The 14,029-nt window shown below is 33.2% G+C and overlaps 1 protein-coding gene across 3 annotated transcripts; it reads left to right on the forward strand.

Annotated features, from left to right (window-relative positions):
• The first annotated feature begins 1,091 nt into the window (after positions 1–1,091).
• LOC136220836 (digalactosyldiacylglycerol synthase 2, chloroplastic) lies at positions 1,092–7,019 on the forward strand. Of its 3 annotated transcripts, none has more exons than XM_066008647.1 (5): positions 1,092–1,257; positions 2,556–2,952; positions 3,036–3,168; positions 4,120–4,474; positions 6,306–7,019. In XM_066008647.1, exons 2-5 carry the CDS (start codon positions 2,671–2,673, stop codon positions 6,820–6,822), a joined length of 1,287 nt encoding a protein of 428 aa, XP_065864719.1. In that variant the 5' UTR covers positions 1,092–1,257; positions 2,556–2,670; the 3' UTR covers positions 6,823–7,019. The 3 variants fall into 3 exon arrangements, with proteins under 3 accessions (XP_065864719.1, XP_065864718.1, XP_065864717.1); XM_066008646.1 differs by having other exon boundaries at positions 1,094–1,296; positions 3,036–3,302; positions 4,125–4,474; XM_066008645.1 differs by having other exon boundaries at positions 1,094–1,257; positions 3,036–3,302; positions 4,125–4,474.
• Positions 7,020–14,029: the final 7,010 nt, after the last annotated feature.

Genomic DNA, 14,029 nt, shown 5'->3' on the forward strand with positions numbered 1-14,029 from the left:
AGTAACGATGACCGTAAAATTTAGCATATTTTACCGGTTAATGACAGGTCAACACGAGTTTCACAAATTAATTACATCAATGGTATCTGAACTTTATCATAATTCACACTTTGGTACCTTATTTTATCCTAAAAACATAACTCAAGTAAAGGTGACCAGTGGTGAATATAGGATTGCTCGGTTGGGAGGGCGATTTTACACGTGGTGTGTAATTTTTTATTTCTTTTGCTAAATCGGTGTCTAATAGAAAAAATTCAGATTTAGAAAAGGCCTAACAGGTGGAAAAAAAATATAAATTTAGATTTAAGAAAGGTCTAACAGTTAAAAAAAATTAAAAAATTGGATTTAATGATGACCTAACATGCCAAAAAAATTTGAAATTTGGACTTAGAGATGGTCTAACAGACCAAAAAAATTGAAATTTTGGATTTAGAGAGGACTTAACGGGACCTGGACCAATTTTAGGATACTAATATAGCATTCGAGCTAAATTTCTTGGAAATAGGGGAACCAGAATCACCATAACCTTTTAAATTTTGTAGAGACAGGGGGCCGAAACTACTCGTGGCTATGGTGTTTCCGGCGGTAGGAGGGGCCCGGGCCCCCTGTCTCCGCCCTTGAAGGTGACTGAAAAATTTAGTTCATTTAATCGGTTAGTTACCGGATAACATGAGTTTGACCATTTTGAACAGTATTGTAATTTTATGTTAATTGGGTGTATAATGAGTCTCAATTTTTAATTTAAAATGGTCAAACTCGCGTTGACCGATCACTGATTGGTCAAATATACTAAAATGTTGAGTCATCTTTACTTCAGATATCATCAAAACGATTTACTCGTAAAACTCGTATTGATCAACCATTGACCCGTGAAATATACTAAATTGTCATGTCTTTCTTACTTCAGATATTTTAGGATAAAAGGTAATTTAAATACCAAAATATGAACTAGTATAAAGTTCAGGTACCAATGGTGTAATTTACTCCACCAAATTGATACCGTTAGATTGTGTTAAACTCACACTAACCTAATTTCACCTTGTTGAAAAAGATAGAATCTGAACGGAGAGAGGGACCAATAGAATATTCCCGTCATAGATCAACAAAACGGCCCTCACCAAACTGTTCCTCGCCTTTTCTTTCGTATAACTTCCAGGCTACTTTTCTCTTTACGTCTACACTTTCCATATCCTTTCCTTCCAGCTCATTCTACCCAACTACACGACAACATAGAATCATATTCGAGAGAAAACCGATGTATGTTCTCATTAATCTTAATCTGCTCTTCTTTTACAGGTTTTTTATTCTTCTTTTATTTTTCTGTTTGCGTTTGTAATTCATGAGTTCTTGTTTGATTAATTTAGTTTTTCAGATTAGCGTAAGTTGTTTTTGCAATTGATAATTATTAGTTCTTAGAAGCTGTAGCTGGTATGGGTTGTTAATCTCTAGCTTCAATTGCTTTGATAATCGTTTTGCAAATCTTCATTTTCCTCCTAATTTTTTAATTTAGTTCTTCTAGCTAACTATCAACTGATATCAATTGTTTTTTGGGAGCCTAATCATGTACTAGTTACTAGGATGATGAAGTAGAATGAACATTCTGAATTGCTAATTGTGAAATATACAAAACACTACCAATACGCATTGGGTTTTCCAAATTAACTCTGGATAATGATTTAAATTGAAGCAATTGGTATTCTACCAAGATCTGGAACCTAGTGCACCAGCGGGAGGAAGTTCTAGTGGAAATCATGAACCTCTTAGAGGTGTATAGATGCCGAAAAAATTAGCCCTGGAGACACCAACATTTCTAGGTTTTCTCAGGAACAATGAATTTAGATCATGAATTGCAACGGAATTATATAGATTGGAGATAGGTGCAAATGACAGGTAGTGTTATTGTCTACTTGATGAAGTAGAATGAACATTTTGAATTGCTAAGTGTGAAATATACAAACCACTTCCATACCCATTGGGCTTTCCAAAATAACTCTGGATAATGATTTAAATTGAAGCAATTGGTATTCTACCAAGATTCGGAACCTAGTGCGCGAGTGGAAATCATGAACCTGTTAGAGGTGTGTAGATGCCGAAAAGATTAAGCTTGGAGACACCAACATTATGATGAATTTAGATCAGATCAGACATATGGAATTATATAGATTGGAGATAGGTTCAAATGGCTGGTAGTGTTATTTGCTTTCAATTTATCATTTGTGTCTCATCCCATCTCCCGAGGATGGATGAATCCAAGATTTACTAGCAGTACTAATTAGGTTATGAATCCTGTAGACTTTTGTTTTTCTGGTTCAGTTGATTAATTTCAACTTACAATCTTTTGTAGTTTAAGATGCTTCCTCGTGGACAACCTAGTGAGATTTGTGTTTCGTTGTTCACGTGGTGCATATGAGGGATCAGAAGTAAATGCAATTAAATTTATTACAGCTATTCTACCCTCCCCATGCTGCTATTTGATTTTCAATTTATACTTCTTAGAGAATATTTTGCTCAATACCTACTTGAATATCATCTTACTTGTATTTTATCATGTGCAGTTGAAGACATCAGCTTATCATATTATAGAGACCTAGTTCTCTAATTTTAAAACAGTGAACAATTTGAGTACTATGGGCAAATTTCCAGTTTCTGGCACTTAGACCTGATGACTAAATGGATAAGAAGCAGCGTATTGCCATTTTTACCACTGCAAGCCTTCCGTGGTTGACTGGAACAGCTGTCAACCCTCTATTTCGAGCTGCATATCTTGCAAAGGACGGAGATAGAAAGGTTACTTTGGTGATTCCTTGGTTGTCTTTGAAACATCAGAAGTTAGTGTATCCTAATAACATTACATTCAGCACACCTTCAGAGCAAGAAGCCTATGTCCGTGAGTGGCTTGAGGATAGAATTCCATTTTTATCGGGTTTCCATATTTGCTTTTACCCTGGGAAGGTAAATTAACTCATACATTACATTATTAATTTTACACGGTAGTGGTAGATTGGCAGCCATTCCTGACACCATTCATTTTGCAGTTTGCTGTAGACAAAAGAAGCATCCTTCCTGTTGGGGATATCTCTGAAGTTATCCCTGATGAAGAGGCTGATATTGCCATCCTTGAAGAGCCTGAGCATCTAACATGGTTTCATCATGGCAAGAAATGGAAAAGTAAGTTTTGCCTTGTTATTGGAATTGTTCACACCAATTATTTGGAATATGTGAAGAGAGAGAAGAATGGACGAATTAAAGCTTTTGTTCTTAAGCATCTCAATAGCTGGGTTGTTGGAATATATTGTCATAAGGTATTTGTTGATTTTTCAGTTTTTCTGGACTATATTTTACATTTGGACCGTTATATAGTTTATTTGTTTGTCTCGAACAATCTGACTTAAGAATTTTAGATTTTCTGTTTATTAGTTAAACTATTGTAAGATGTGAAATACTTGAAGATTAAAAAAATTTCATTAACATTTCTTGCACATAGCATCAATGAGACAAAAACTTTGGGGTTTTCACATTAATGCCCTTCAGGTTCCTTGAATCTACACATTAAGGGTCAGGGGAGGTAAGAGGAATTTATGTTTTTAGTCTTGCAAGTCTCTAGGTTGTTCGATACATTCTTGTAAGCAACATGTCATTTTCAGATGAGCCTTTTTCTTTTTATCAATAGTCTATGTTACTAACAAGAGGGATCCAGGATTCACTGACCTCCGTGGGCTTAGGGGCTTCCATTGGGCTGTCATCTTTCTAGTACGGCTATTTGAACTTTTTTTTTTTTTTTGATAAAAACTATTTGAACTAGTTGAAAAAGGCTTTCTTGCCCCCTCCTTTGTCGTTCCTAGAGTAAGCGCTGCAAGGTCACTGGTGAAGAGTGGGTGCTTGTGGTGGTTTCTTGTGATTCATGGGTGCTAAATTTATGTTTTTTGGGTGTTTTTATATAAGAAATTAAAGCTCCCTAGAATTTTCGGCGTTTTCCGGCGACCAGTGGGTCCTCAAGCCCCTCTGGATCCGTCCCTACTAACAGTAACACCTTCTCTAATAAACTAGTTCTTATTCTTATAACTTCATTCCTAAAAATTAAGAAAGCTTTCCTGACAAAATCAGTCTGGGGATGTAAAGTGCAGGTAATAAGATTGTCTGCAGCCACCCAAGATTATCCGAACTCCATCATATGCAATGTTCATGGAGTGAATCCTAAGTTCCTCGAGGTTGGCAAGAAAATCTTAGATCTTCAGAGATCCGGGCCTCAGGCCTTCAGTAGAGGTGCCTACTACATTGGGAAAATGGTGTGGAGCAAAGGTTACAAAGAGCTTCTTACGCTTCTGCATGATCACGAATCGGAGCTGGCTGGACTTGAAGTAGATCTATATGGAAGTGGAGAAGACTCGGATCAAATTCAGGAAGCTGCTAAAGCATTGGAACTAGTAATTCAAGTGAACCCTGGTCGTGATCATGCTGATCCTGTATTCCACGAGTAAGTTTCTTTCCTCTCATATCGCCTTTTAATCAGAGTATCACTGTTATTAGAATCTTACAATCCGTGATACGATTCAGCTTTATTTTGAGCGGTATCTACAGGGCGAATCCAAATTATAACAGAATCTTACTATTCGCGATTCGAATCATACGTTTCAATTCAGCTCTATTTTGATCTGGATCTTCATCACCGCTTCAATGACACTAACTACTAAACTCACTCTCTAATCGTTATTTATCAAGTGATCAACTCAAACTAGATCAATTCCATCATTATTAAGTTGACAGCGAGGCAATAAAACAGAGTCAGAAATTCAAACTCTTCATCTCCACTGAGTTTTTAAACAGAATCCGATTTGTGAATTAGTTTTATTAGGATTGCATTTGCATTGGATTTGAATTTTTAAGTACTTGGTTGATATGATTTCTTTTTTTGACTGGACTAACATTTGATAATGTTTTGAGTTTAACACCGTAAATATTTTACTTTTCTATAATATTATGAATTTGAACCGAATCTCACGATTCGAGTCACGAGTCACAAAATGAGTTCAGGAGTTGAATCTCGATTTGACAACTATGGAGAGTATACATTTGTTTATCCAATGTAAAAAGTCTCACAAGATTACAGTCCAATGATGCTATTTCCATCATGAGGAACAAACTAATGCCAACTGTTTGTGTCTGAAAACAACTCTGTAAAAGTGATTCCTACAATCATAGTTGTCAAATTGAGATTCGACTCGTGAATCATAAGATTCGTTTCAAATCCTTAATATTCTAAAAAAAATTAAAATTCCCCGAGTTTAGAACTTAGTAGAGTGGAGAGTTTGAATTTCAGAGTTTTGTTGTCTCTTTCTGATGATGATTAAAAACCATGAATAACTGTTTTTGGTTTTGAAATTTTGAATAAAGTTACACATGCACCCATAGTTGTCAAATCGAGATTCGACTCGTGACTCGTGAATCGAATCGAATTGTAAGATTCGGTTCAAATTCATAATATTGTAAAAAAGAAAACATTTTACCATATTATCAAATTATTAGTCTAGAATTTTAATGTCAAAAAAGAAATCATATCAACCAAGTACTTATAATTCAAGTCAAATTGCAAATGCAATCATAATAAAACTAGTTTACAAATCGGACTCTAGTTAATAGCTTAGTGGAGATGGAGAGCTTGAGTTTCTGATAACGATAACGATGGAGTGAAACTAGTTTGAGTTCATAACTTGATAAATAACAACCGGACTAGAGAAGAGTGAATTTAGTAGTTAGTGTTGTTGAAGTTTTTGACAAACGGTGATGAAGATCCGGCTCGAAATAGAGCTGAATCGAAGCTGCTTTACTGATTCTCCTTTAGAAGCTGCTTACTGATTCTCTTTTTTCCTTCTTCTGGATAATGTGAAAAATCTAGCAGTTGTGGAAAATCATTATCATCAGCTTTTGAGAGTTGAAGGTGAAACTCTGGAATAGTGTTTTCATCCTTCTTTTCGGTTGCCCCTTTCTTCACTTAATCAGTACTTGCTAACTATGTTGCAGAGACACTTCCCTTTAGTAGCGTTTATGTGATTCGTGTCTGTGTCTGAGTCTGTTCTGTATAGGTGTCTGTTTTTGTTTGAAGACTATTTTATGAAGGTTATGGTTTAGAAATAACATTTCCGGTGTCCGTTTTCGTGTCTGTATCTGTTTCAGTGTCCGTACAACATAGCTTGCTAGTTGCCTTAGAAAACCATCATCGTCAGCATTTAAGATTTAAGGGTGAAACTCTAGAATTTAGTAGAAATAATTGCATCCTTAACTTACTGACTTTCATATTCCTGCATCAGTTACAAAGTGTTCCTGAACCCGAGCACAACAGACGTAGTATGCACAACCACAGCTGAAGCATTAGCAATGGGGAAGATTGTCGTTTGCGCCAATCATCCCTCCAACGAATTCTTTAAGCAGTTTCCGAATTGCCGAACTTATAGTACGAGCATTGAGTTTGTTGAGGCGACATCTAAGGCATTGGCTGAACAGCCTAATGAGTTAACAGATGCACAGAGATATGCTCTATCATGGGAAGCTGCTACACAACGGTTTCTACACGTTGTTGAGTTGGACAAAGTATCTTCAAAGAAAGTCGTAAAAAATTCAGCAGCTAAAAAAACCTTCGCTTCGACATCTTTCAGTCTAAAAGCGAACTTGGAGGATGCGTCGGCGTATCTGCATTACGTGGCTTCTGGTTTCGAAGTATCAAGAACGGCATTTGGTGCAGTCCCAGGGAGCTTGCAACCAGATGAAGAGCTATGTGTTGATCTTGGGCTGCCATTTCCCGCGACCAAAACGAGTTCAAAATATTGATTCGGTAGCAGCTATTCGGATGATCAAGTAAAACAAGTGCAAATGTGTACAGGTCTGAGATTAGGGTCCATTTTTTACGCTCTTGATATACGTAAAAAAAATATCGGACAAAATCATAGAAAGCATGTTCTTAGAATATTTCATCATTTTATGATCCTCTCTGTAACAATTCTTTATTTGTTTTAGGATTGCTATTATATCTTGTGGTTTCTGTTATCCTTTTTGTGGTTTCAAGGATTGTTATGATTTGAGATTGTTAACAGTTAGTTGGTAGGGAAGTAACCGTGGCGATTCCACGTCCCCGTCGGGGTTCTATCCCGAGGGGGACGGGAAATCCCTGATTAGAATTCCTGTGAGACAGTATTGGTGATTGTTTGATCCCCCACAAGCAGGGACAGAGCGGGGATCGGGATAGGTGTCCCTGTCCCGTGGGGATTACCCGTTCTCGAAATGGCCCTACGGGGATCCGCGCAGATTCCCAGATTAATTTTTAGTTTAATATTTATTTTTTATATATTTTTTTTGGTGATTCTTTTTAGAGTTATTAGGTTAGGTTAATTTTATTCTTTGTTTCTGTCACTCAATTCAAATTTAATCTTATTATTTATTGTTATACTATGCGAAATGCAAAGAAATTGAGAAAAAAATAGAATAAAAGTTCTATATATATTGAAAAGAACATAATGAAATAGGGAATGTGGATCTCATGGGTGGGGACAAAACTATCCCCGTTTAGGTTTTGGAGATGGGGATGACGAATTTTCAATAGGCTGGGGAGCTAGGATAAGGAATGTAGTCTCCGCCTTGTTTGCATCACTTCATTTAGATCCCTAGTTGTTGGCAAAAAGCATATTGTATTCTGGATCTTTCAAAGTTTATTAAACTAATCATAATTTATTTATTTTTATCGCATTAAGCCATTATTTGCCCAATTAGTTAGTTGTAAACATTTAATTGAGTTAAAAAACGTTATTCATTTCATCTATCTTTTGCAATTTGAAGTAATGTTTTTGCGGTTTCTCTTTAACCACATTACACATTAAAAATTACTTTTAAACTCAAAAATATAAATGTTGGCCGCATGTGAAATTAATAATAATATGTTAAATGAGTTTTATGTTCAAACTTGATTTTTTTTATCATGCGATTAAAAAATAAATATCAGCAGTATGACCTTCTTCAACAAAATTTGGAGAAACAATAAGATGTTATCAGAATGGAGGAAAAGTATCCTAATCTCTTTGTATAAGAACAAAGGCGATGTCCAAAATTGTGCCAACTATCGAGGAATCAAATGAATGAGTCATACTATGAAACTATGGGAGCGAGTGATCGAACAAAGGCTAAGGAGGACGGTGAAGATCTCGGAAAACCAGTTTGGCTTTATGCCAGGAAGATCAACTATGAAAGTCATCCATCTAATGAGACAATTAATGGAGCACTGTTGAAATAAGAAGAAAGACTTGCATATGGTTTTCATTGACTTGGAGAAGGTATATGATAAGGTACCAAGGGAAGTACTTTGGTGGGCCTTAATAAGGAAAGACATTAATATATTGACATCATAAAGGACATGTATGAGGGAGCATGCACGAGTGTACGCACCAGTGTTGGGAACTGAAGAGTTCCCTATTACGATTGGAGTGCATCAAGGTTCTGCACTAAGCCCGTTTCTTTTTGTCATCGTTATGGATGAACTAACGAGTTCACTTCAAGATGGTATACCATGGTTCATGTTGTTTGCGGATGATATTGTGTTGGTTGATGAGACGAAAAAAGACATGGAGAGGAAGTTGGAACTATGGAGACAAACTTTAAAATCTATACGGTTTAAGTTGAGCCGAAGTAAGACAGAATATTTGGAGTGTAAGTTTAGCGGCGATAGGAGTAGGGAGGTAGGGCCAATCACCCTAGATGGGAGAGTTGTTCAGGCATCAGATTGCTTCGGTATTTAGGATCTATTATCCAAACGGATGATGAAGTAGATGGAGATGTTGCTCATAGGATTAGATCTGGTTGGGCGAAGTGGAAGAGTGCTATGGGTTTCCTTTGTGACCCCGGCATGCCTAATAGATTGAAGGGAAAATTCTACCGCACGCAATCAGACCAACACTGTTATATGGTACTGAGTGTTGGGCAGTGAAACACTGTCACACTCATAAGATGTCGATGGCGGAGATGCGTATGTTGAGATAGATGTGTGGTCATACGAGAAAGGATCGGGTGAGTAATGAAATAATTAGGACAAAAGTAGGGGTTACATCTTTGAGAATAAAATGAGAGAAAACCGACTAAGGTGGTTTGGCCATGTAAGACGAAGAGCGCTTGATGCGCCGGTTAGAAGGACTGAAGAGTGGCAAAGGGATGTAGTGGTGAGGGGTAGGGGAAGACCTAAGCAAACTTGGAGGAGGGTGATCGAGAGTGATATGAGTTTATTGGGGATTGAGGAAAATATGGTAGTGGATAGAACAGAGTGGATGGAGAGAATTTGTGTTGCTGACACGACTTGATTTCACGGTTTTATATGATGATTCATGTTAGCCAACTCCAAATCATTTCAGGACTAAGGCTTTGTTGTTGTTGTTGTTGTTGATAAAAAAAATATCAATAGCTTAATGTATACGATAAAAAAAAAATCAAAGACTTAATGAATAAAAAAAGGCAAAAAAAAAAACATAATTAAACTCCTGAACTTTGTATGTTTTAAGGATCAAGCCCCTCAATTATTTTTCCACATTGAATCCTTGATCTTTCATTTTGTTATGGATCCAGTTTTTATTTAGGTCTAATACATCACCAGCTCCTTGAACTTGTCCAAAATAGTAGATTGGCTCCCTGAACTTTGCAAGTGTCTCACCAACTCCCTAAACTTGCTTATTCTGTAACAACTAAATACAAAAACCATAATACTAACTTTTGATCTTTATCCATTCAATCTCTCAAACCTGCAACACTAACTCTTAGGGTCTGCTTGGATGAAAGTTTCACAAGGTTCATTAGAGGGAGGTTAATTAAAGGGAGGGGAAGGGAAAGGAGGGGAGGTTAGAGAACTTCCAGATCCTACCAATTTGGTGGGACTGAAATCGAAGGTTTTTGAACCTCAATTTAACATTCATTTAAACTTAAACTCCTTCCCAAGCAAGCATAGAAAAATAATCTCCCTTTAATTAACCTCCATTGACCCCAATCCAAGCAGACCCTTATAATAGGTTGAAAGGTAAGAGAATCGAAAGAATTACCTATCGAATAGATGAAGATGTATTTTTAGAATTTAGGTTTAATAAGTTTTTGTTTTTAGTTGTTATATTTAGTGAGACGCTTGCAAAGTTCAGGGAGGTAATCTATTTTTATGGACAAGTTTAGGGAGCTGGTGATACGAAATAAGCAAGTTTAGGGAACTGGTAAGACACTTGTAAAGTTCAGGGCGCCAATCTATTATTTTGGACAAGTTCGGGGAGCTGGTGATATATTACGCCATCTATATATCTTTTACTTTCTCTTCAAATTAATTCAGAGTAGAAAAATTAGGAAATTACAGCTTATTTTCTTTAATGCAATTCATGGAGTAAATTAAACATTTTAAAATATTATACAAATTAATTAGGCTGGTTTTAGAAATCATGTTTTTTTATTCATGGGCTTGTCCAGCGGGCTTTTATAAAAAGCTCAGCCTAATCCACTGTTAATTTAGGCTGATTCGGATTCGGATTAAAAATTAAATCTCAAGCTCAATCCATATAAGCACACTTAAATATTTATGTATAAACTTTTTTTTGAGCAAATTTATGTATAATTTTTAATAATAAAAAATAAAATTTATACTTTTTTTGAGAAAAATAAAATAAAATTTGTACTTAAAAATAAATATTAATATATAAATTTATTAATTAATTTTAATAGGCAGATCGGCCTAGGTCGGCTCATCCTATTTTTATAAATCACAAGCCCGCGCAAAATGTAAATGGGATTTAGTGGGATAGACCCCAAAAAATTTCACGTTAAAGCCCGGCCTAAGAAACATAGGCCTGGATGGATCGAGCGGCTACCTAGAGCCGTGAACAGATCTATTCAAGAGTGATGATTATGTATTAAGGTTCTGTTCTTTATCGCTGAAAAAAACTGAACTGAACTACTGAACTGAATGCTATTGAATTGAACTGAACTAAACTGAATGCTACCGAATACTGAACTGAACTGAACTGAATTTAACTGAATGCTACTGAACTTAACTGAATGCTATCGAACTTAACCGAACTTAACAATAATGATGATATTAGACTTTAAAATAATTTTAATGATAATATTGGACATTAATAAACTTATAATAATAATAATGGTTGTAATAAATTTAATTATATCAATAATAAATAAATATATTATTAAAGATAAAACTAAATTGAATATCAAATAAAAGCCCGTGTTGATAAAATCTTGGCTCGATAAAAGCCTATGAAATTAAATAAAAATGAGTCTAATTTAAATTAAAAATACAAATTACATACAAACACAAATTTACATATAATTTAAAGCCTATGAAAGTAAGGGTTAGGCTATGCTTACTTTGTTTTTTATAAAGTAAGTCTTACTTTGTTTTTACCACCATTGGATGAACTTAGGCCCTGTTCTTTTTTACTTAATTTCAGCATAAGTAAGTTCAGTTCAGTTCAGTTCAGCAACATTCAATTCAGTTAATTTAATTTTAGTAATTATCATTATTTATTATAATTATAATTATTTATATATAATTTATAATTTAGTATTATTTATAGATAATTCATCATTATTTATTAGGGTAATTAATTTATTAGTCCTTATATTTTGATAAAACACACTGTTTAGTCCCTATATTTTTAAAAACACACGGTAAAGTCCCTAACATTTTTCTCCACGAACTGTTTAGTCCCTAACGTTTTTCTCGATGAACTGTTTAGTCCATGTCGTTAGACTCTCATGAAAATTTTGTTAGTCAATTTGGATTTGCATTCTTCTTTTCCTTTATTTTCATTTCCTTTAAACTCTAATGCATTTGAAATCAACTTTGAGTGTTCTTCTTCTTGATTTTCTTCTTAATCGTTCAAATTCGTAAGCATTGAGTCTGTTCTTTTTCTTGTTCTCCATACAAATAGCTTCTTCTTTTAAATTGGATTTCCTCTTCTGAAGTTTGAAAGTAAATAGTAAAGGGTAATTTAGTCATTTCTGAAGTCATAAACGGTAAAAAATCTAACAAACAAACGGAAGGACTAAACAGTTAACTGAGAAAAAGGTTAAGGACCTTACCATGTGTTTTTGAAAATACAGGGACTAAACAGTGTGTTTTGTTAAAATATAGGGACTAATAAATTAATTACCCTATTTATTATAATTATAACTACTTATATATAATTTATTATTATTTATTATAATTTATAATTTAATATTATTTATATTTATCATTATTTGTTGTAATTATCAGTATTTATATATAATTTAATATAATTTAGTATTATTTATATATAGTTCATCATTATTTATAAATAATGTATTATTATTTATTATAATTGATATATAATTTATAATTTAATATAATTTTTATATAATTCATCATTATTTATTATAGTTATAATTATTTATATATAATGTATTATTATTCATTATAATTTTATATAATTCATCATTATTTATTATAATTATAATTACTTATATATAATTTATAATTTATTATATATATAATTTATTATTTTTTATTATAATTATAATGTTTTATATATAATTTATCATTATTTATTCTAATTATAATTATTTTTATATAAAATATATCATTATATATAATTTATTATAATTATAATTATTTAGTGCAGTTAAGTTAAGTTAAGTTAAGTTCAGTTAAGTTAAGTTCAGTTCAGTAGCACTCAGTTCAGTTCAGTTCAGTTAATTTCAGTTAAGTTAATTTAATTTAATTTCAGTCAAAAAGAACAGGGCCTTACTTTGTTAAAGTCCAACATCATCCAATGGTGAAAAAGTCAAAGTAAGCTTAACCATAATACAAATCTTCATATGAATACAAACTCTTAACTTTTTATTTTAATTAAGGGTTAAAGTGCAAAAATAATGTTTTGGGTCAGGAGTAATTTTACCTCTAACGTCTAAAATGATGCAATTTTATCTCTAACATTGATAAATTCGGTAAATTTGAGAAATAATTCATAATATAGATGCAATTCCTAATTTTTAAATATGGATGCATATTTTAGTTTTAATTTTTTTACTAAACGATATATACTTTAATAAACTATCATTTCTTGATTTTTATCTAATTTATAGATAATGATAAACTATAAATAATAATAATAATAATAAATTATGATAAATTATATATAAATAATTATAATATAATAAATAATGATAAATTACTGAATACTGAAACTGAATGCTGAACTGAACTGAAATTAAGTGATAAACAACAGGGTATAAGTCAAGATTTTTTTTTATGAATTTAAGCCAAGAATTTTTAGTATCAATTTAAAAAGGATTTGCATAAATGGTATCTTTCCTTTTCTCTTTGTTTTTTCCTTTTCTTGTTTTATATATAGAATCTTTATGATTTTGTTGCTTTTATTATTATTATTATTATTATTATTATTATTGCGGTTAATTACACAGATAGCCCTCTAAATATAAGAAATAAAACACCAATCTCATAAAATTTTATTTCTTAACATGCAAATCATTAAATTTTATATTTAATTTCTCCTATCGTTTACCCAAATTCCGATAATAACAACAACTGAAATCACCGAAAAAGATAGTAGACACGTAAATCACAATTTAATACATGGCTTAAAAAATAAAGGCAAAACCCATAATTAAATCCCTGAATTTTACCTATTTTAAGGATTAAACCCTTAATCAATTATTTTTTTCTATTGAGTCTCTAATCATTGATTCTATTATGAATTTAGCCATTATTTAACTATTCTATAGAGTTTGGGCCAGCACGTATTATTAGGGCGATTCGGTTTATTGACGTGGACAAATAAAAATAAGAGTTTATTGACTAGGATAGATAAAAAGTAAAAAGTAACAAGAAATTAATTTCCAGTAGATTCTTCCAAACTCGATCTTCTCCTCTCCCATTTTGTGATTTTCAGCATTAGAATCGCCAAATGGATATTCTCCTCTCCCAAACTTGACGGAAAAGTTAAATAAGGACCAAATCCAGGATGAATTA

This window comes from Euphorbia lathyris, chromosome 2 (assembly GCF_963576675.1).
Source record: "Euphorbia lathyris chromosome 2, ddEupLath1.1, whole genome shotgun sequence".
Lineage (NCBI taxonomy): Eukaryota > Viridiplantae > Streptophyta > Magnoliopsida > Malpighiales > Euphorbiaceae > Euphorbia > Euphorbia lathyris.

Coding starts and splice junctions, on each gene's coding strand:
- LOC136220836 (XM_066008646.1), top strand. CDS start 2,671: ATGGATAAGAAGCAGCGTATTGCCATTTTTACCACTGCAAGCCTTCCG. Junction 2,953..3,035: donor TTTGCTTTTACCCTGGGAAG/GTAAATTAACTC, acceptor TTCATTTTGCAG/TTTGCTGTAGACAAAAGAAG. Junction 3,303..4,124: donor TTGGAATATATTGTCATAAG/GTATTTGTTGAT, acceptor TGTAAAGTGCAG/GTAATAAGATTGTCTGCAGC.